The sequence below is a fragment of the Vulpes vulpes genome, chromosome 14, assembly GCF_048418805.1.
Source record: "Vulpes vulpes isolate BD-2025 chromosome 14, VulVul3, whole genome shotgun sequence".
Taxonomy (NCBI): domain Eukaryota; kingdom Metazoa; phylum Chordata; class Mammalia; order Carnivora; family Canidae; genus Vulpes; species Vulpes vulpes.
Genome location: NC_132793.1, coordinates 76,785,666 through 76,809,275, shown reverse-complemented (window position 1 = coordinate 76,809,275; position 23,610 = coordinate 76,785,666). Strand labels below are relative to the sequence as shown.

The 23,610-nt window shown below is 40.4% G+C and overlaps 1 protein-coding gene across 1 annotated transcript in view; it reads right to left on the bottom strand.

Annotated features, from left to right (window-relative positions):
- TBCA (tubulin folding cofactor A) overlaps positions 1–21,866 on the bottom strand; it is a 115,928-nt gene extending 94,062 nt beyond the window's left edge. Inside the window, exon 1 of the mRNA XM_072736955.1 lies at positions 21,820–21,866. Within this exon, the coding sequence (XP_072593056.1) occupies positions 21,820–21,851 (32 nt within the window). The 5' untranslated portion in view covers positions 21,852–21,866. The remainder of the gene's footprint in view (positions 1–21,819) is intronic.
- Positions 21,867–23,610: the final 1,744 nt, after the last annotated feature.

Below are 23,610 nucleotides of genomic sequence, written 5' to 3'. Positions count from 1 at the left end.
GTATTTATTTAAAAAAAATTTGTATTTATTTATTTAGTGTTTCATCACTTACATATAACACACAGTGCTCAGCATAACAAGTATCGTCCTTAATCAAACTGCATTTAAATGAAGCAAAATGAAGATATCAGAAAGAAAGGCCGGCTGGCTGCCAGTGAGTGGTTCCCAGGTCATTACCTTTGAAGTGTCCCCTGGGTCTAGGATTTGGTTCTCAGCTTTGTTGCTCAACTTTGTGGGAGTGCAAAAGAACTTTAGCTCATGAATGAGCTAAAGTAATGGGGTCACATGATTCAACTTACACGGGACCAATGAATAAACTCTAAAGCCAAAGTATTGATTTATAGTGGGAAATACCACTGCCTAGATGGTTAAACTGGGACACACATCTCTTCTGCTGCTGGGAAATATGAGAGTCAGGAGGTAGCTGATAGCCATGGGGTGCGAATGGGAATATAACTGCCTGGTGCCACTACAGAGATACACTGAGAAAACTGACCAGACCTCACATGACTCAGTTTGTACCCTTACCACTTGTGTAGAGCCAGACAGAGCTCCCCAAAAGTTTGCTTTCTCTCTCATCTTTTTCCTAGCTCCTGGCAAGGCCAGTCTTCTGTTAGTATCTTTTTTTCAGATAGTATATAGACAAAAATGTTAGTTTTGTCTGTAAGTTGTTAAATCCTTCAGAGCCTTTCCTCTTCTTTAGATGATAAACAATAATCCTTGTGTCATGGGTTATTGTATGGATTAAAGCAGTGGTCCCTAGAAATATTCATAGAACAGAGCCTAACGCATAGGAAGCTCCCAAAACATAGAAGTTCCCTCCCTACCTTTCACCCTGCTTTGATGATAGTAAGACAGTATGCTTTTTTGACATATTTTTCTCTTTAAAAAGATAAGTTAAAACTGTATAGCACTCCACTGAAAGGATATATCATTTTACCTAATCAGTAGTTATTTGAGGCCATAAGACTATTTCTCATTTTGTGTCATTAAACATGATGTTTTATCATGACAGTCCAAGTTCACAGATAGACACTCCCACTGAAAACAAACTAACCATGCTGACAATATATTCAAAAGCATCAAAGAGCTGGCAAAGAAATATAGGATATCTAGGACAAAGACTATGTGAAGTCAGAATCCAAAAGATCAAATACAAACAAACAAAATCTTAAAAGCAGCCAACAATATAATGTAATCTACCTGAAAAGAACAACAGATAGATTAAAAGCTATGCTTCTGAAGGCAACAGTGGAGCAAGAAACCAGTGGGATGATATCTTCAAAGTGCCAAGCTATATATTCACGAGTTTTTCCTTTAGAGCAAGTCTGCTGCTGACAAATTCTCTCAGTGTTGTTTTTTTTTTTTTTTAATCTGAAAACACCTTTATTTTACCCTCATTCTTGGAAGATATTTTCACTGGGTTTAGAATTCTACATTGATAGTGTTTTGTTTTCTTGGCACATTGATATTTAAACACACAGACACATACCCCTACACACATGTATTTACAGCAGAAAGAATGTATGCTCAGATAGAAGGTACTCTGAGAGCAGCAGAAATTAATAAACTGGAACCACATACATCAACAATAAAAAATTTTAAAGGAAATCATATAGGAAAAGCAAATACATCATTGTTTGCAAGTTAGGACAATTGTTACTTACAATAGGAAAGGGCACATGAGGATCAATGTTTAATTTGTTACCGTGGATGGTGGTTACCTAGGTATTTACTTTATAACCACTCTTTTTTTGGGATTTTTTGGTTTATTTATTTGAGAGAGAATGAGAGAGTGAGCGCACATGAGCAGTGGGAGGGGCAACGGAGAAGGAGAAAGAATCTCAAGCAGCCTCTATGCAGAGTGTGGAATCTGGTGGGGCTCAATCCCATACTGAGATCATGACATAGGCCAAAATCACAAGCTGGGTGTTCAACTGATTGAGCCACCCAGGTGCCTCCTTTACAACTATTCTTCAAAATAAAATCCAATGTTTTGTGCATGCTTTTGTATTTAAGGTGTGTACTTCATAATAAAATTAAAAATTCATTAAATGAATTTTATGTTATATGAATCTTTGCACACGTCTGATTAATTCTTTAATTTCATAGAGGTTGAATAACTAAATCAAAAGACATTAATATATTCAAGGCTTTTATTATCATCCTGGAAAATTGTATCCATTTTCCTTCCTACTAGTTGTGCATCAAAACCCCTGGCTACGTCCTTGAAAAAGTTGCTAAATTGCTCTGCTCATGTTATTACCTGCCACTCACTCCTTAACCCACTGTTCTGGCTTCCAAACCAACTGTCCATTAAAACCTCTCTGCTTAAAGTTACCAATACCCTCCTATTTATGAAATTTAATGGCTACTTTTCTTCTTGAGTGATTTAGAAATTAGTTCTAAAGACTTTTCCAGATGGCTAATATCATCCATCACATGTAGCTTGTAACTTTCTTGATTCTTAGATTGTCATTTGGCTCCTAGTTCTTGGAGAATCTTCCTATGGTTTCCTATGAACTATCTCAATTTCCAAGGAGAAAAATTGTTTTAAACAGCAAATAGAATTCTCCTCATTCATCATCATCATCATCCTGAATGATCATCATTATTACTCATTAGCCAGCTTAATGGATGTTGGCAAGGTCCACTGACTGACAATGTTTAAGTACTGTGGTAGCTAGTCTGCAAAGATGAACCCCAATGCACCAGGCTTCCTGGTATTCACATTTCTGTATAGTCAGTCTCCTTCCATGGAATCTGGGTTGGCTCTATTGCTTGCTTTAATCAAAAGATGTAGCAGAAGTGATGTTGTATCTGTTCTAGCACTATGTCTTAAGAAGGCCTGGCAGCCTCTTCTTTTGTGCTGTTGGGAGGCCTAGCTACTACATAAGAAGTTTAGCTACCCTGCTGACCACACCCTGCATGAACACACCATGTGGGAAGGCTTTGGTGACAGAGCCAGGAGCTGAGATTACACGGAAAGAAAAAACCTAGCCACACTAGCATCCAACAGTATCCAGCCATCCAGTCAATCCCGCTGAAGCACCAGACATGTGAGTTAAGCCATTTTGGATGTGCCAGGCCTAGCCACCATCCAACTACAGCTATGTGAGAAATTGCAAGACCAACAAAACACCCACACAGTTGAAGTCATTCAACTTACAGAATTCTGAGAGTTGACAACAAATTGTTGTCATAAGCTACCAAGTTTTGAGATCATTTGCTACATAGCAACAGATAATGGAAACAAATTTCCTTCTATATTGCCACTCATGTTTCATTGTTGGGCTCTGAAGCTTTTGCTTTTGCTTGATCAGAAATAAAGCTTGAGATTCTTATGGCCTGAATTAAGTACATCTTTCTGCAAGAAAGGGAGCTATCATAGAGAACAACAGTGAGGGTTTACATTACATGAGGAAGTAGCATTTGAGCTAAAACCTGAAGGATGCAAAAGGGTCAGATAGGTGGTTAAGCTGGAGGAAGGGTATCCCTAACACATAACACAAGTGGAGAGACCCTGAGATGAGAAAAAGCTCAGTGTGCTTTTGTACGGAGAGAAGAACTATCTGTAGGGGCAAAGGCACAGAGACAAGGAAAGCCCAATTCTGTTGGTTTGCACATAGTAAAGCCGGAACTTTAAACCCCTAATTGTCTTTTGAGCTTAGTCAGTGACAGTAATTTCTTAATTTCCTGGGAAACAGAAAAAGGTGGAGATGTCTGAGGAGTTGAATCAATATGATGAACATGTAAATTAGAAAAGCAATTGGTGAAGTAAACTTGCCTCTCAGCTGGGCCCCACTTTGTTGTGACTTCAACCTCATGCTAAGGATATATATCTTAAGAGACACCTTCTCTTCTTACAGCAGCCAGGGTAAAGTTCAGGAAATGGAAACTAACCTGGATATTTAATACAGGGAAGTAGGTGCTTACGACGTCTTTGGAAACACCGACATGTCCATCTGTACATGAATAGATACATAAACTGTGGTACATCCATACAACAAAAATTTTTTTAAAGATTTTATTTATTTATTCATGAGAGACACAGAGAGAGAGAGAGAGAGGGGGAGAGAGAGAGGCAGAGACACAGGCAGAGGGAGAAGCAGGCTCTAGGTAGGGAGCTGGACATGAGACTCGATCCCGGGTCTCCAGGATCACGCCCCGAGCAGAAGTTGGCACTAAACCACTGAGCCTCCCAGGTATCCCACAACAGACTATTAATCAGTGTTAAGTAGAAATGAGCTATCGAGCCATGAAAAGACATGAAGGAAACTTAAATGTGTATTTCTAACTGAAAGAAGTCCAATTTAAAAAGACTACTCACTGTATGATTCCAACTATACTCTGAAAAAGGTAAAACTATGGAGACAGTAAAAAAACAAAAACAAAAAAATAAACCCAGTGCTTGGCAAGGGGTTACAGGTAGGGAAGGATGAATAAGGAAAGCACAAAGGATTTTTAGGGCAGTAAAACTAATCTGTAGGATAATATAATCGTGGAAAATGTCACATATTTGTCAAAGGCCATAGAATGTACAACACCTCGAATGCCCCTAATGTAAAGTATAGGCTCTGAGTGACAATTAAGTGTCAACATAGGATTACTGGTTGTAACAAATGTACCACACTGGTGCTAGAATATTGATAGAAAGGGAGGTTAGGGGGACGTGGGGGATATGTGGGAACTATGTGTATTTTTCATTCAATTTTGCTGTGAACCTAAAACTGCTGTAAAAAAAATACGGTGGCAGAAAACAATTTAGAGTTTCCTCAAAGAGTGAAAAATAGAAATACACAAATGATCCAGTAATTCCACTACTGGGTATTTACCCAAAGAATATGAAAACATTAATTTTAATAGATACATGCACACGTATGTTTACTGCAACATTATTTACTGGGTAAGCAAACAGGTGTCCATCCATATATGAATGAATAAAGAGGTGGTAGATAGACTATGTATATAGAGATACACATACACATACATACAAATGCAATGGAATATTACAGACATAAAAAAGAGTGAGATCTTGCCATTTGTGACAGCATGGAGGACCTGGACGGTATTATTCCAAGTGAATTAAGTCAGACAAAGACAAATACCATATGGTTTCACTTACATGTGGAATCTAAAAACATAAATGAACAAAAAAGTTTTAAAAAACCAAACTCTTGGGGATCCCTGGGTGGCTCAGCAGTTTAGCGCTGCCTTCAGCCCAGGGCCTGATGATCTTGGGGGCCCGGGATCAAGTCCCACATCAGGCTCCCTGCATGGAGCCTGCTTCTCCTCTGCCTGTGTCTCTGCCTGTCTCTCTCTCTCTCTGTGTGTCTCTCATGAATGAGTAAATAAAATCTTAAAAAAAAAAAAAACTCTTAAATGCAGAGAACAAATTGGTAGTTGCCAGAAGAGAGGGGGTTGACTAAATAGATGAAGAGGATTAAGAGGTGAAAATTTCCAGTTACAAAATTGTTAAGTCCTGAAGATAAGAAGTACAGCATAGGGACACTGGGTGCTCAGTGGTTGAGCACCTGCCTTCGGCCCAGGGCGTGACCCCAGGGTTCCAGGATTGAGTCCCACATGGGGCTCCCCACAGGGAGCCTGTTTCTCCCTCTGCCTGTGTCTCTGCCTCTCTCTGCGTCTCTCATGAATAAATACATGAAATCTTTTTAAAAAGAAAGAAAAGTACAGCATAGGCAATATCACCAACAATATTTAACAACGTTGTATGGCACAGGAAAAAAAGAGACCCTATAACAAAACTAAACAAAAATCATTGCAAAGGAAAAGCAGTATCAGCCTGACCTCTAGTCCACTGCTGACCGAGCCCTCCAGGGAGCGCTTCCTCTGCCAGTGCTGGGAATGGAGAGTCAGGAGGCCGCCAGTGGGACGACCCAGAACACACCACTGCAGCTGTGGTTCAGAGCTGCTGCACCCACAACTCTTGAAGCTTGTCCAGCTCTTGAAGCTGGAGAATAAACCCTGAAATGCTCCTACCTAAAAGCCTCAAGTTTCTATGATCTCAGTTGCCAGCAAAGAAACCCATCTGAGAACAGCAGGACGGCCTTTGCCTAACTTTTGCCTTCGATATGTCCTAAAGGTGCAAATAATGGGCAGACCTTAATTTGCATCCGGAAAAAAAGCTGCAATGGAATCTAGAAAAGGTAGTGTTTAGTTTTCCCAACTCTCCTATACAGAAAAGCACACCGGAAGGAGGAATGGATGTCAAGGGCCCACCCCCCACATCCAACACAACCTTTGTTCATCTGACGTCCACAGCCTCGCCTCCAGGATGTATGAGGGGTGAGGTTGCATTAGCAAAGCTTCTATCACCACCATGTTCTCTGTCCAGCCATAGAAATCAAGCTATTTCTCGAAGGTGAAGGTAGGAAACTTCTCCTACCTCTGGGAAAATGTCCCCTGCCCAGTGAGGCCAATCTCATTCTCTCCTCGTTGTGTTATGGCAGCCATGAGAATGCACGTGTAGACCTCCAATCCAGGGAGTTAGTTCATGGACCAACAATCCCAACTGCTATGCTGTGAAATCCATCACTATGTTTGTACCAAGGTTTCACTTTCCAGCTTCTTCCAGGCTGCTCCCAGACACTGACTGGATGCAGCAGAACTACTAAGACAGCCTGTTCCCGGGAGACATGATCTCCTGTGCTGGCCAACTTTGGCTCAAGGATTCCCTGACAATCTCTCGCAGGCATATATCACACTGCAGGGAGTCCTGGATGCTTTCACTCAACCTTCCTTCCCTCTCTCCTTCACTGAGCTGCATCACAGTCTGCCAGCTTCCCCAGCCTCCTCCAGCCTCTTCCTGGGTTCTCTCCTAGGCGGTTCCTGTAATCAAATCCTTGCAGTCCATTTGCCGTCTGCTCCCCTTGCAGAGCCTGAGCCAACACACATACCTTGTGCATTTCCAGCTCAACACTTTGCTCTCTGCTCCTGTCTGAATTCCCTCCCACGATGTCCTGTCACATCTCTTCCAGTTACTCAAATGCCACCCATCTTGTGGACCCAGCACTAGTCACACCTCCATGAAGTCTTCCCTGCCTGCCAGGGACCATGGACCTATCCTTGTCCTTCCAGATTCACACATTTTTGCAGGTCTTCTATTGTCTCCTGTTTCAAGAATGTTGAGCATATTATTTAGCTCCTTTAGCTGCTCTAATATATGAGGGCAAGGAGTAGGTCAGACATTTCCTTATTAACCTCCAAAGTGCTTTTTAATGGAACAGAGAACAGAATACAAAAGCTCCATTAAAATCTTGTTGAAATCATTGAATAGTTTGTAATTTAAAAAATGAAATCTCTGGCAATAAATAGAGGCTCTTTTCCAACTAATAAACTGGCTAAGCTTTTAGGGAGCCCAGGAAAATGAGGCCCTCTCATTAACCTTTGGTGCGTACATGAAATGGCATAAACTTACCTGGAGCAATTTGGCAATATGTAGCAGACGCCCAAGAATGCACCTGTTCTGTACCTTGGCTATTCTCCTTCTCGCAATATGTCCCAGGGGATCTTTAAACCGCAAACAAGTCGATATAGCAAAGGTAGAGCTAAAGCAGGTACTTTTTAGGAGTGGGCATCCACACAGAGAAAACAGACCCAAGGCATTGATCAAACACAAGGAAGCTTCTACTCCTCCTCCTCCCCGCCCTCTCCTGGCCTCATCTCTCCTCCCCTCCCCCCTTTCCCTGCCCTCTTTCCCACTCCTCCTCTTCCTCCTCTTCTCCTCCCTCCCCTTCCCTCCTCCCTCCCCTTCCCTTCTCCCTCCCCTTCCCTCTACCTCCTCCTCCTCTTCCTCCTCTTCCTCCTCCTCCTCCTTCTTAATAGTAAGCTTTAATTCCACTTTCAATGATTTTTAGACCCACCAGGAAAGAATGGAGAGGATCTTCAGCCAAAGAAGCTGCCACAGGCTGTTTATACATCTTTGATTTTTTTCATGGGGTCTTGGGGAATAAGGTGTACCTCACCTTTGAGATTCTAAATCGACCTCCACATGAAAACTAGAGGTGCACTGGCTAAATAACTGTTAATGCTAGGTAGAAGGGGGGGACTGTTACATAACCAGACTGAAAATGCGCAATAGAATTATTCTGTATGCACCCTGCACAGCCATGATGCCTCTTCATCCACTATGAGGGCACTTGATTCGTGAGCCCAGGTCTACTAAAGCAGAGGCCCTCTGGGACACCTGGGTGGCCCTGTGTGTTGAGCATCTGACTCTTGTTTTTGACTCAGGTCATGATCTCAGGGTCATGAGACTGAGCCTCACATGGGGCTCCACACTGGGTTGTAGACCCTGCTTAAGATTTTCTCTCTCCCTCCCTCTCCCTCTGCCCACCACCACTCATGCTCTCTCTCCCTCTCAAAACAAACAAGCAAACAAACCTAGACTAGCAGGACTTTAGTCCTTCTCATTCCTTATAAGTCTCTGAGTTTCCAGAAGGAGGGAGGATGGCTGATGCTTAATCAGAGCTCTGACCTCCCCTCCTGGTTACCTTGCTTCAGCTCCTGCTTGCTCCCTCCCTGGCTCTAGGCCTTCGGGTTTGGTGCTGCGCAGAAGCTCCCTGGGCCCCGTGTCAGCCTCCAATGCCCCCGGCAGGCATTTCCGCACAATCTCTCCCGCAGGTCTCCACTGCTTACCTTCCTCTCCAGTTTATCAGAAAGCACCTGACTCTTTCTGGCTCTCTCCGAAGGGGTCGCTTAGCAACAGAAACTGGCGCTCCTGGACATATTTATCTCAGTCCTGCCCTCCTGGACCCCCCAGACTGTCCAAGGAGCCCCATAATAAGAAGTGTCAAAGTACAGCTCCGTGGCACCTGCCACCTCATGTCATTCTTCCAGACCATTCATTCCTGGCCATTTTTCTCTCAGCAGTGCCTTTCCCTCCCTGCCACCTGGCTTATATTGAGCAATTCCTCAGGATATCAGACATGGAGATATAGGGCTGAACCCCAATTTTGGATATGGTGAAAGTTCTTTGCTAAAAATGGGTATATAGCCAATCTGAGGATGTTGCAGTTTTTGTTTGAAAGAGGCCATGCCTAGCCCTGCTCTTAGAAAACCCACGAGTGGGACGCCCGAGTGGCTCAGTGGTTGAGTGTCTGCCTTTGGCTGAGGGCGTGATCCCAGGATCCCAGGATTGAGTCCCACACTGGGCTCCCCCCAGGGAGCCTGCTTCTCCTTCTGCCTCTGTCTCTGTATTTCTCATAAATAAAATCTCTAAAAAAAAGAAAGAAAAGAAAACTCATGAGTGGTCAGAAATGGAAAAGTCGGTTCTAGACATCAAACAGAGTAAAAGAGAGGCTGCTGCAGTGGAGGCACGGCAATAATTTCAAAACCCAGATCCTAGGCATTGGGTTTGAATGACAAGTATTAATGCTTTACATGGTAGTGTAGATATGAGCAGGGCAGGCACCAGATTGTTCTAGGCTTTTATGACCTGGTCATGACATGTGAGCTACCACAGAAAGTGGCAGGGCTGTCTGTCCTCAAGCTCAGATAAATCCAAGACTCAAGTTACTTCAACCTAGGTTAGGCAAGAAACCTCACTATCAAGTTTGGGCCTTTTGCTTATTTGTTTAAAACTCAACAGTTTTCTTAGGTCTTTACCTCAGATCAATGCCTCTTAATGGATCTTGTACATTTTTTTTTTTTTTTTTTGTGAGGCCTGAATAACAAACAGGCCTTGTTACTATAAAGGTTTTCCTCCCCTAAAAAAATTTGATAGAATAAAAATGATGCCTAATATTTTCTAGTAATTTTTAGTTTGTGTTATTTTAATCTTCTATTTTTATTTTAGAACCTTATAAGTGATGTTATATATAAGTGAAGTATATTATTAGTTTCAGAGGTAGAGTTTGGTGATTCATCATTTGCATATAACACCCAGTGCTCATTATTTCATGTGCCCTCCTAATGCCCATCACCCAGTTACCCCATCTCCCCACCTTCTCCCCTCCAGCAACCCTATTTGTTTCCTATGATTAAGAGTCTCTTATGGTTTGTCTCCCTCTCTTATTTAGTCTTATTTTTCCCTCCCTTCTCTTCTTTTGTTTCTTAAAGTCCACAGATGAGTGAAATCATATGATAACTGTCTTTCTTGATTGACTTATTTCGTTTAACATAATATACTCTAGCTCCATCCATATATAGATACATCACATATTTATCTTTAAGATTTTATTTATTTATTCATGAGATACACACAGAGAGAGAAAAATCAGAGACACAGGCAGAGAGAAAAGCAGAGACTCCATGCAGGGAGCCTGATGTGGGACTCGATCCCGATCCCAGGACTCCAGGATCACACCCTGGGCTGAAAGCGGAGCTAAACCTCTGAGCCACCCAGGTGTCCATTTACATATATATGTATATATAATCTTATTTATCCATTCATCTGTCAACATGGATAGTATTTTCAATTGTCTTTTAGTTTTTATTGTCTTTAAAAATTTGGGAGAGAATTTTCATATATATAATCTCATTTGATTATCACAACAGAGTTTTAATAGCTTTCTTTACTCCTGCTTGAAAATGAAGAAACTGAGTCACAGAGTAGTTAAACTAATTTACCCAAGATCACAGCTAATGGGTAACAAAGCTATAATTACAATCCTACTTCTGATTCATCCTTCAAGCTTCTTTCTTTCACTAGATCATAATGAATAGGTTTAAGTATGCAAGTTTGATTCCTGGTCCCACTTTCATTTTCATTTAAAAACATTTTTTTAAAGAATTTATTTATTCACGAGACACACACAGAGAGAGGCAGATACCCAGGCAGAGGAAGAAGCAGGCTCCATGCGGGGAGCCCGATGTGGGACTGGATCCTGTGACCCCCGGGGTCATACCCCGAGCCGAAGGCAGATGCTCAACCACTGAGCCCCCCAGGCGTCCTCCACTTTCATTTTCCAAACTGGCTGAGACAGATTGGATTTATTTATTTTTTATTTTATTTTTTTCAGATTGGATTTATAAAGGCCATGATCTGAAACTTGATGATGACCGTAGAATATTATGTAAAGAAGGAGCTTCTAGGAGACCAAGGGAAACCTAGGTTCCCCCAAGTAGCCAGGAGCAGTATCACTGAGGTGCATACCACAGGCGCAGAAAAAAGCAGGGAGCAGAAGAAAGGCCTGTCGGAACTTCTGCCTACTCTCCTGGGCCTAGAGGTGGTCCCATCATTCCATGAGGTTTCGAGGGGGCTGTGGCCCCATAGTGCACACTGGTGGGAGAAGTCTGGTGAGAGGGAATAGGAGCTGCCCTGTGCCCGAGGGTGCCTCTAAGTCACTTCTTCATGTGACCTTCCTCCCGGATTCATCTGGTGTATACCTCAGGTCCCTAGCAGCCCTCTGAAATCTAAATAGTGAGTCTCAAGGAAAGTCCTGCCAAACGGAGAACTAGCTCCTAGGACCTGCAGCCACGTAACTTGGAACACTCCTTGGTACAATAATGCCTTCAGATAACATTTTACACTCCACAACATTTAATTTAAAATAAATTGCATAAAATTGTCTATTTTCAAATTCAAAACGGCAGCTTTTAATTCAACTAAAATTGTGCTGGAGCCCTCAAATAAGCATTTGATGTTATGGATGACTGGCTCACAACCCCAAGTTCAGAAAAGTACAAATCGTGACTTGCTCAGAATCAAATATGCTACGTTTGCTTTTAAAGAAATAAATATTTGATGAAATATTCAGTGCTTTGTAGATTGGAAAAACGTATAGCCTCTCAGCAGCAGGACATGCAGGCCAAGCTATTTTTTCTAGTCCCAAGAGTTATTTGTGCAAGGAGCCGCACTGAAAATTTCCCTTTGATCAATAGGATGGATTTGTATGACATCTGACAGGTTAGGTTGTGGTCAAGGGACAAAACTTTTCTGGGCAAAACACTTGTACATGCAGGAGTTGATTATATAACTTGACTTGGAAATATAAAAGAAGGATAAATATGTTTCAAGGTATAATTTACATTTTACTTATGATTCTGCTTTGATTTTAAAATAAATTAGTGATTAGAACTTCCCATCCTCATGCAGCTACATATTTATTACAAATTCCTTGAGTGACTTTCAGATCATGGGCTCCCAAGACTAAAGTCTTGATGGTTTGAGAATTTTATGTGGGGAAGAATGCTACAAGAATGTATATGGTAAAGGCAAACCACTTAAATATGTCCTGGATTGTGCAATGGAATTCAGCATCACTGTGAGTAAATACTACATTTTGTGCTTTTACTCAGGACTACACTCCCTGCTGCCTCCTGCAATCACCAGTATACAGAGTGGAAGATCTTTTTATTACTGCAGGTAAGCACCTGTCTCACAAACACAACCATGGGCCAGGCATTGAGCTACACAAATGGGGACAGAGAAAAAAGCAACACAGGCCAGAGTCCCCACCTTTATGTAATTTCATAGCAAGCCTTAATTTTTTTAAAGGTTTTGTTTGCCTTTCCTGAATAAAAAATAATAAATAATCCCTGCAGAAAAATTGAAGTAATAGGGGGCACCTGGATGACTTAGTCGGTTAAGCATCCTACTCTTGATTTTGGGTCAGGTCATGATCTCAGGGTCATGACATCGAGTCTATGTTGGGCTCCGTGCTCAGTGGGGAGTGTACTTGAGATACTCTCTCCCTCCCTCTCCCTCTGCTCCTCCTCCTGCTCATGCATGTGTGATCTCTCTCTAAAATAAATCTTTTTAAAAAAATTGAAGTAATAATATTACCTAACATTAACCAAATATGTTAAGTACTCCATAAACATTATCTTAATCTTTACAACAACCTCATGAAGGACAGAATACTGTTATCTTTCCTTTACAGATCTAAAAACTGAATCAGTCAGTGTGAGATTCAGGATATGGAATATGGTCTGACTTCAGAACTCAATTTTTAAACATTTAGCTTTATGACAGTTATTTCCAAAATTGGGCATTCTCTAGGGGCACCTGGGTGGCTCAGTTGGTTAAACATCCAGTTCTTGGTTTGGGCTCAGGTCATAATCTCAGGGTCATGAGATAGAGCCCTGAGTGGGGCTCTGTGTGCAGTCTGCTTGAGATTCTTTCTGCTTCATCTTGGCTACCCCTCTGCTCCTCTCCTCTCTCACATGCTCTCTCTCTCAAATAAATAAATAAATAAATACATACATACATACATACATAAGATTTTTTTTTTTAATTTAAGCATTCTTTCTAGAAAGGATATAAGAGAATTATCCAGGATACAGGGGGAAATGTTAGATATTACCTATAGATTTATACCTGTATTTAATATGGATTGACAGTGGACAATACTTGACACATATTTTCACTGACAGCAAACAGAAATGTGAACAGAGTCCTTAAGGAAGAAAGGAGTTGGGAGTTACACAGAACTGAGGAATTCAGTCAACTTCATAGTTAGTTGATTTCCAGCGTATTGCCATGTGTTATACTTTTGTGTACCTGTTAAATGGATTTATGACTGCATCATTCCATTTTAACTAAACTAACCCCTCAAGATAGTTTTAAAATTTGTGAATAGACCTCAAATTTAAGATAACACTAATCACCTGAGGACATGTGAAGAACCCAAAATGGCAAAGCTGAGACTTCTACAACTAAATAAGACTCTTGTTAAAAGAAAATATAATTATCTTATTGGATTTGATATTCAAGGACACTGTTTTCTTTTTTATTTTCTTTTTTTATAAATTTATTTTTTATTGGTGTTCAATTTGCCAACATATAGAATAATAGTGCTCATCCCATCAAGTGCCCCCCTCAGTACCCATCACCCCGTCACGACCACCTCCCCTTCCACCACCCCTAGTTCGTTTCCCAGAGTTAGGAGTCTCTCATGTTCTAGGGACACTGTTTTCACTACAATGTAATTAATAATAATTTCATTGAAATCAAAATGAATTTCTGTAATATTAATAAATAAAATAAATTTACATTTATTTTTAAGTATTATTTCCTTTTTATCTTCTCCTTTAATACACATATGCCTTATAAGATATAAATTAGTATGTTTGTATACATAATTTATGGATGAATAGATTTATGTGTGTTGGGGGTACATGCTCAAAATTTTTTGTAAAATCAAAAAAGTTCAGAAGAAGGAAAGGAATTCAATTCTAAAAATACTGATAAATACCTTTGTAAATATACCCATGTGAGTAAAATGTTTATTTCTATGGAATACTCCTAGGAGGATGATTAGATCAAATGGCATGAATATTTTTGAAGCTTTTGATAAATATGGCCAAACTACTTTCCAGAAAGCATTGTGCTGCTTTGCACTTCTAAGGGCAATCTAGGAGAAATCTTTTTTGTTGTTGTTGTTTTTTTACTGTACCTTTGCCCATTTTGAGTATTATCTGTTCTTATAATATTTTTTAATTCATAAGAGAAAAATGACCATTTTCTTTCCAGATTCATTTTTGGGTATGAAGCAATGACTCCCCTCACTCACTCCAGCGTCTGTCAAATGGTCACCTCTCAGGTGTAGAGGCTGGTTGGTACATTTGGGTATTGACTAAGTACAAGTTTATTTCCTCAAACTGAATGTGAGTATAAGAGGAGGGACCAAAAGCTATATTTCTCCTTTTTGTATTAACAATATGTATTTCTCAGAACACAAGAAAAAAATGAGTAATAACATCACTTAAGATATAGTTATAGGATGTATACATGCAAGAAAATCTTAAAAAATAAATAAATTAGGGACGCCTGGGTGGCTCAGCAGTTGAGCACCTGCCCCTGGCTCGGGGTGTGATCCTTGGTCTTGGGAACGAGTCCTACATCAGGCTCCCTGCCTGGAGCCTGCTTCTCCCTCTTCCTGTGTCTCTGCCTTTCTCTCTCTGTGTCTTTCATGAATAAATAAAATCTTAAAAAAAAAATTAATTAATTAATTTAAAAAATCAAGTAAGTCCACCCAAGGTGGACTTCCTCCTTCCCTTATACACAAAATTAACTCAAAATGGATTATAGATCTAAATTGTAAGACCTCAAACTATAAAACTCCTAGAAGAGGGATGCCCCGGGTGGCTCAGCGGTTGAGCGTCTGCCTTTGGCTCAGGCGTGATCCTGGGGTCCTGGGATCGAGTCCCACATCAGGCTCCCTGCATCCAGCCTGCTTCTCCCTCTGCCTATGTCTCTTCTTCTCTCTGTGTGTGTCTCTCATGAATAAATAAATTTTAAAAACTCCTAGAAGAAAACCGAGGAGTGAATCTTTGTGACTTTGAGTTAGACAAAGCCTTCTTAGATAGGACATCAAAAGTATAAGTGGCAAAAGAAAAAAAAATAGATAAATTGGACTTCATGAAAACTAGAAACTTTTGCACTTCAAAGAACACCAAGAAGGTGAAAAAGCAACCCACAGAAGGAGAGAAATATTTGCAAATAATATCTGATAAGGGATTTGTATCCAGAATATATAAATAACTCTTACAACTCAAGAATACAAAGACAAATCAATTTAAAAATGGGCAAAGGGGGCAGCCCCAGGGGCTCAGCGGTTTAAGCTCCGCCTTCAGTCCAGGGCATGATCCTGGAGACCCTGGATCAAGTCTCACATCAGGCTCCCTGCATGGAGCCTGCTTCTCCCTCTGCCTGTGTCTCTGCCTCTCTCTCTCTGTGTCTCTCATGAATAAATAAATAAAATATTTTTTTAAAAAAAGGGCAAAGGATCTGACTTAGGCATTTCTCCAAAGAAGATATACAAATGGCTAATAAGCACATGAAAAGACGCTCAACATTATTAGTCAATAAGGAAATGCAAATCAAAACCAAACTGAGATAACACTTTGCATTCATCAGGATGACTATAATCAAAAAGAGAGATATAAACAACTGTTAGTGAGAATGTGAAGAAATTAGAACACTTACATGTAATGTAAATATAAATGTAAACCGGTGCATTCACTTTGTAAAACAGTTTGACAGCTCCTCAAAATCTTAACTGTAAATTTGCCATATGATCTAGCAATTCCACTCCTAGGTATATACTCAAGAGATATGAAAAAGCACAAAAACTTGTCCACACAAAAGCTTGTATGTCAATGTTCACAGCAGCATTACTCATAGAAACCAAAAAGTAGAAACAACTCAAATGTTCACCAACTGATAGGTGGATAAATGAAATATAATATTCCCATATAATGGAATATTATTGGACAATAAAAAGGGATGAAGTACTGATAGAGCCCACAACATGGATGAAACTTAAAAGCATTACGCTCAGTGCATGAAGGCAGTCACAAAAGACTACATATTGTATAATTCCATTTATATGAAGTGTTTGGAATAGGCAAATCTAAAGAGACAGAAAATAGATTAGTGATAGCCTAGTTACTGGGGGAATGGGAGGGGGAGTATGGGGAGTGATTGCTAATGGGTATAGGGTTTCTTTTTGGAGTGATGAAAATGTCCTAAGATTGACTGTGGTGACGGTTGCACGAGTCTGAATATACTACAAACCACTAAATTGTATGCTTTAAAAGAGTGCATTCTAGAGTATGTGAATTATGTACCAATAAAGCTGTTAAAAATATAGAGCAATAATATGAAGAATGTCTGTATAATTGACACTATCTTTTTTTGTATTCCACTATTGTTAATATTTGACTTTTTTATTTTGAAAAAAGTATGTGCTATTCTTGGAAACATCTTTTTGATGTATTATGTTCCATCTCTGCCAGTTGTTAAGTGCTATTATTAAGAAAAATTAATTATGTTACCTACTATGAGTTGCTGACATTAGATAGTGCTTGAGATGAGATGGGTCTTATTCCTGTCCTCTGTATGAAACATAACTTTCTGGGCAGAGTAAGTTTTTTTTTTTTTTTGCTTAGACTAGGAAGGCATAGACATATTCAATTTTAGTAAAATAATCTTACAGACTATCTGTGGGGACCTTTTTGATGTGAAATTAAATTGTGGCACAGACAGAGATTTTATTACATTTACATGGACCCATAAAATAACTTTTATGGTTCCCAGTGGTGCAAATCCTCCTTAATTTTGTTAATTATTTCCCCCCAGTTATCCTTAGCCATGTCTGCTAATTCAGTATTGATCTTGATACTAAGATATGTTATGGTCTTAGAAATTCACTTGAGTCCCCACTGATGAAAAGAACTAAGGAAGCAGATCTTACCCGAGGTAGTGTTTTGGATAGATTCCAGTTAATATTATAACTGAGGATGACAATGTCCTTCCTCCTCATATTCTGACTTGCTCTTCAGAGCTGGGCTCATTACCCACAGCAGGGTGCTGGGGCCTGTCCTAGAGAAATCTGAGGAGGAGATGGTACCTACTTTTGGTTCCACACCTCCAGTCTGGGGCTCATTTCTCTCTCTTACACGCTCCCTCCCACATCACCTGAAGGTCTTCAGGCTGAGCCTGGAAAATGATCTGTTATTCTGCTTGTTTCTACTCTCCTGTATTAATCCTTCCCAGTTAACCTATTCACACTTCAATTGGATTTTTCTGAGGGAAATGTCTTAAATTAGCTGTTCTTAACTACACTATTCAGCAAGTAATTTGTTACTATTCATAGTTATATTGCTGATGTTTTAAAATGATTTGCTTAAAAAAAAAATAACCAGGACCATGTTCACAGTTACCATCTCATTCTCGTTGCCTCTGGATACAATTTAGGGTGGGGGAAGGCACATTTACCAGGAACACAGTGGGAACTGGATGTAGTCCTCTGTCCAGAGGGAGTGACAATTGCTGAAGGACCTCCTAGGTGGTCCATTTTACTTTACCAAGCATTTGTTGAATACCTACTATGTACAAAGCATTAATCTGAAATTAGTTGCTTTTTCAAACTAAAACTTCAATGTACCTTCAATTTCTGGGTCATCCAATTAATTCTAACATGTTAAAGGACTTTCTGTTTTATGATACATAATTATATAATGTAGGCCTCTTGTGAATCTTAATTCTTTCATTAACTTACCTCATTTAACTTATTAGATACCCATTTATAGCTTTATAAAATGTATTGTACTTAAAAGTAATAACTGCAGCCCTTTAAAATATTTCAGAATTCATTTTTTTCATTAAAATCAAACTAATTTCTCCTTCCACCTATCTATTATTTTGAAATATTGAGGTTATGCTACTTAGGTTCCTTTGTCTTCTTTATCATATTATCAGTTCCCAAAGGGCATCCAGTGGTGTCACGTGGAACACACTCTTAATTCACAGTCTTGGGTTCTGGTTGACAATGGTAGCAATTAACTTGTTTAATATTCCCTCTTCACCCCCCAATTACAAGAATAATTAAGTGGTGTGTGTGTGTGGTTTGTGTGTGTGTGTGTGTGTGTGTGTGTGTGAGAGAGAGAGAGATAGAAAGAGACAGGATGGGGTATGTTGCTCTGACAGAGGTTAAACCCCAGGGTGACTGGTGAAGTTAGCAAAATTTGCCTCTTCCCTCCTTTGTTTTATTCTTTTTCCTCCTGGGTGATATGCTCTGATCCCTAGTTTAGTCATCTGTGGTTGTGTTTCTTATCCTCCTATTAAAATACTGTCAGTCCTGTATTTATATTAACTTATAGGGGAAAACACTTTGAAATTATTTTACATATTTACATTTAATATACAATAATTTTAAAGATCTCTTTCTGGGATCACTGGGTGGCGCAGTGGTTTAGCGCCTGCCTTTGGCCCAGGGCGCGATCCTGGAGACCCAGGATCGAATCCCACGTCGGGCTCCCGGTGCATGGAGCCTGCTTCTCCCTCTGCCTGTGTCTCTGCCCCGATCTCTCTCTCTCTGTGTGACTATCATAAATTAAAAAAAAAAAAAAGATTTCTTTCTGCTTAATAAACCACCCCAACACTTAGTGGTTTGAAACAAAAACTATTCTCATTCACAGGCTCAGCAGCATGGTCCTCCAACTTCATGTGGTGGTGTCTGCTTGGGCTGGTGACGTCTAAGATGGCTTCTTACCTACTAGAAGCTTCTACGTGGAGGGTGGAATATAATACAGTATTTTTAGAGTGACTGGACATCTTCTGTGGTAGGTTGGCCTCTCATAGGGAATAAGCAGAAACTGCTAGTTCTCCTAAAGGCTAAGGGTGGACCTACCAGAAGCACACATCCACCAAGGCATTTCCCAAGGCCAGCCCAGATTCAAAGGGAAATAAACTCCATGTCTTGATGTGATGACTGGCGTACATGCGTTGGAGGGGGAGAGCAACTCTTGCATATGGTACAGAATTCAACAGTACAATGGGCACAGAGTGTGAAGTACATTTTTTTGACAGCCCCATCCCTGAGATGCTAGGTGCAACCACGGCTGTGCTCTTTGAGTATCCTTCCAGAGATATTCTATATACAAATAAGTATATGATTTATGTATATGCTTTTATATATACATATTTTTTACATTAATGATGTGTGTTATATAATTTTATCCCAATGTCTTGTGTCCATGCTTTATTTTTTCATTTATCATACATCTAGAGTTAGCTTTTTTCTGTAATGGCTACACATACTCCTTTGGTGGATATTTAGTTGTTTCTGATCCCTTGGGTTTTTTTTAAAGATTTTATTTATTTATCCATGAGAAACACACAGAGAGAGGCAGAGACACAGGCAGAGGGAGCAGCAGGCTCCATGCAGGGAGCCCTACGTGGGACTCGATCCCGAGTCTCCAGAATCACGCCCCGGGCTGAAGGCAGCACTAAACCGCTGAGCCACCGGGCTGCCCTCTGATCCCTTGTTACTACCAACGCTGATTGCCTATCACTCTGTGTGTGTGTGTGTGTGTGTGTGTGTATAAAATATATATGCACGTGTACATATATATGTACGTATATATGTATATATGTAAAATATAAGTTTGTCAGAAAGAAATGTTTCCTGTAAGAAGAATTGCTGAAAGAAAAAAAAAGAATTGCTGGGTCAAGTAATACACGCATGTTCAATATTATTAGGTCAACAATAGTAAAGCAGGGAGTTTTTCACTTGGGGGCGTGTGGGTGTGGGAAGTTGGGTCTACCACCAAAGACCCGTTCCTGCCTCCAGAAGACATGGGTCCAACCACCAGCAGTTGCAATAATACCCCCTTTTCTCACTGAAAACCACTGTTGTAGACCAACTGCCTCATTTGGCCGATGAGCATCGTGCAGATCTGGTGGCCTGCTTGCCCATAGGTGCCCCATTCACGCTGTGGACAAACCGCTCTTCTCCAGCTTCCAAGCAAATGAGCACTCACTACAGGCTACCTTGGTAGACATCAAGTTTTCCAAAGAATGCCCAGGGTGTCACTAGACCCCCAAAGCCGCCCTGCTCAACCCAGAAAAGGGTTCTGGCATCGAGCACGTCTGGGAACACTGCACCCTATATCTGCAAGCTGCACCCCCCCCCCCCCCCCCACTGGCAAGCAACAAGGACAAACAGACTTGGGAAACTGCCCCCGAGACACTTGGTTGACACCACATGAATTTGACCATCACACTCTGTTTTTGAAACACCGGTTTGCTACCTGCTTATAGAACTAAGTCCTCCGAGAAACATTCTTCAGGAAAGGGTGGTGTGCAAGAAGGCCACTGGCCCGGGAGGCTGGCTCTGCCCTCAACCAGCTGGAATCTTGAACAGGTCAAAGTCACTCTGGACTCTGGGCAGTGAAATTGTCTTACTTATTTGGTCCTTCAAAACAGGAGCTCCTCTTTTAGTTTTCCCTACTAAAGAAGGTAGGATGTAGTGTCTGACTGGGGCACTGAGGTTCAATCGGTTTATTTGTTCCTCTGAATTCTAATTTTTTTTTTCAAAAAGTAGGCTCCACATTGGGCTTGAATTCACACCAAGCTCCCACACGGGGCTTGAACTCACAACCCTGAGATCAAGACCTGAGCTGAGATCAAGAGTCAGATGCTTCACCTACTGAACCACCCAGGGGCCCCTTCTTTGAATTCAAATTTATTCTGTTTTTCAGCTCAGTGTGTTCTCATGCAAGGGTCTGGTGGGCTTTCTACTTCAGGGTTCCTGCTGTCCCTCATCCCTACTCCTCCTCCCAACTCACCCCCAATTTCAGATAAGAGAAAAAGCCAGGACATTTGCCAGGAACCAGGCTGAGGTCAGAAGCTCACGTGGCAGGAGATGAATACCTCTAACTCTGTACCTTTGCCACTTCTTTTCTGGATGGGCCATAAACAAATTTTGTGCTCAGGGGGAAAAATGATCCGGTATTCTTATATCAAATTCATATTACCTTTGCAAATGAGAACAGATCTTCAAACCAGGTGTGGTGTGATTTGTTTTGACTCTTTACTGCCTCCAACTGAGATGTTTTACATATACTAATCTAAAGACAATGAATCCTGAGCTGATTTCTTGAGTGTAAGTTATTCTAGCCCTGAAATGAAGGGCTGCTATGTGTCAGAACACACAGATGCATAGGCAACCAAGAGCTATCTAGCTAAATATCTTTTTTTATTAATCAGAGCTTCAGAGGCAAAATCTCCTTCTCAGGGACATCAAGGTGATTTGTGACACTCTCCGCACACCTTTAGATTCGCAAACCAATGAGTACATCACACCAATCTCTCGTTTTCTCATCAGTGGCAGACATAAAACACAGGTAATCTTCATTTTACTCAGATGTTTCAATTAACTGTGAAAACCCCTTGGCTTATATTCTACAAGCATTTGTGAGTATTTCATTTTCTTTCAGTTCCAGCATCAACTGGAACACACACTTAAAATCTTGTTACATCTCTTTTAGAAATTGGTACAATTAGATGGTTGAGGTGACTATACTAAAGACAAAAAAGAATGCACCAGAAGAGCACCTGAGATCTACCTTTTAGCTGTCTTCGCAGGTGTTGGACTCATGGTATGGTGTAGGAAGGCAGGATCTGTTTTTTACGCTCACCAAAAGCACAGAGGCCTGGAAAACGGGAAATTCAAACTCAGTTGTTTACTAAAAATTCACCGCTTTGCACACCTTTAAATGCACTTCCCTTGTCTGTTTTTTTGCAGCCCTAGCCCAGGCACCGAGTACAGACACTTAGTGAGTTTTTCTAAGTTAACCCACAAGATATTTATAATCTTTTAAAGCTCTTTTAAAAAAGAATTTTATGTTTATTAAAACAACAGCACACATCAAATTTCTATTCTCTGGTGGAAGGTTTGAGGACTCGTGAGCTTCAGGTTGTTTTGTTTGTTTTGTTTCCTGAGCTTTGAGAATGTGATGAATCTTTACATCTTTAAATTATTTTCTTAAGTTTCACATTGCCTCTGGAACTAGTAGAAGCAGAGGACATTAAGTTAAATAAATGTTAATTTTGTCGTGGTGACTGCAAACAAATAGCTTTAATTGAATTAGGTGGTATTTGCTTTTGTTTTTGTTTTTTTTTTCAAATGAATTGAGGGAAACAATTGGTTATTTTAGCATCACATAGATTAAATTGAAGAAAACCGTATTATAAAATGTTGCACCTATTCCATCTCTTGGAAATCTGTACATGACCACAGCTTAATAATTACAATTTTGTTGAGAGTTTATGAGTACAGCATCCCAAACAGTAGGTGTTAATAATGGTTCAGACGGGCTCCAACTCTTATAGCCTTTCTAAAATCAACTGTGATAGAGCAGTGAGAGGTGCTGCCTCCTTTTGCTGTCATTATGAAGATGTAATTCAGTTACAATTATTTAATCCCAAAGGCATTATTACACCTGTTCAGCAGTTTTCAACCATTCACTAAAATGATGTACAACTCCACTGTGATAAATCTCAGGGTGATTTTTTATTAAAGTTTCTTTAAAAGTATATGGCTGGAGGCTGATGAATTTAAATAAATGTTTGGAGAAACTACATAAGTAATTATATAAGGAAGGGGGGTGTCTCACAATATATGCTCTTGCACTTGTCTAAACTGCATAACCTTGAGATATGATTACAGAAATTTTTAAAATCTCTTAAATCATGATCAAAGGATAATAGATTCATAGAATGTAAGCACCAGAAGGGAGCTTAAAGAATCTCTAGTTCAGTGGCTCTCACAATTTGGCATGAATTTTGAGATTTAGCTGCAGGGCTTGTTAAAAGATTGCTGATCCCCACCCCAGAAGTTCTGACTCAGTGGGTATGGGTGCATTTCTCATAAATTCCCAGGTGATGTTGATGCTGCTAGTTTAGGAACCCAACTTTGAAAATTGATCTAATTCATTTTACAAACAAGGAAGAAAGCAACTAGAGAGACAAAGCAATTTGCCCAGCACAGGAAGGGAAGAGCAGGAGCCTGGAAGCTACACCCAGACTCCTGAAATGAGACTGGGCTGGGTACTAGGGAAACACACCTAACCACACCTGCATGGAGAAGACAGTGCCCAACAGTCAAGGCTGCAAACAAGCCAGGCAGACTGGCAAGAGCAGACATTTTGGAGGAATGAAGGGAATGGAAGGTCAGATGTACACACAGGGCACAGCAAAGGAACTAGAAAGTTGAGGTCAGATGCCTTTCGAAGCAACAAAGTGAGTGATCACTATGGGGAGGGGAGGTTAGAACTATTGGACCTTCAAGAATATCTCAAAGAGAATGCTTACTTCCTCCACCCCAACAAAACCTGTCCTTCCAAATTTCAGGAAGC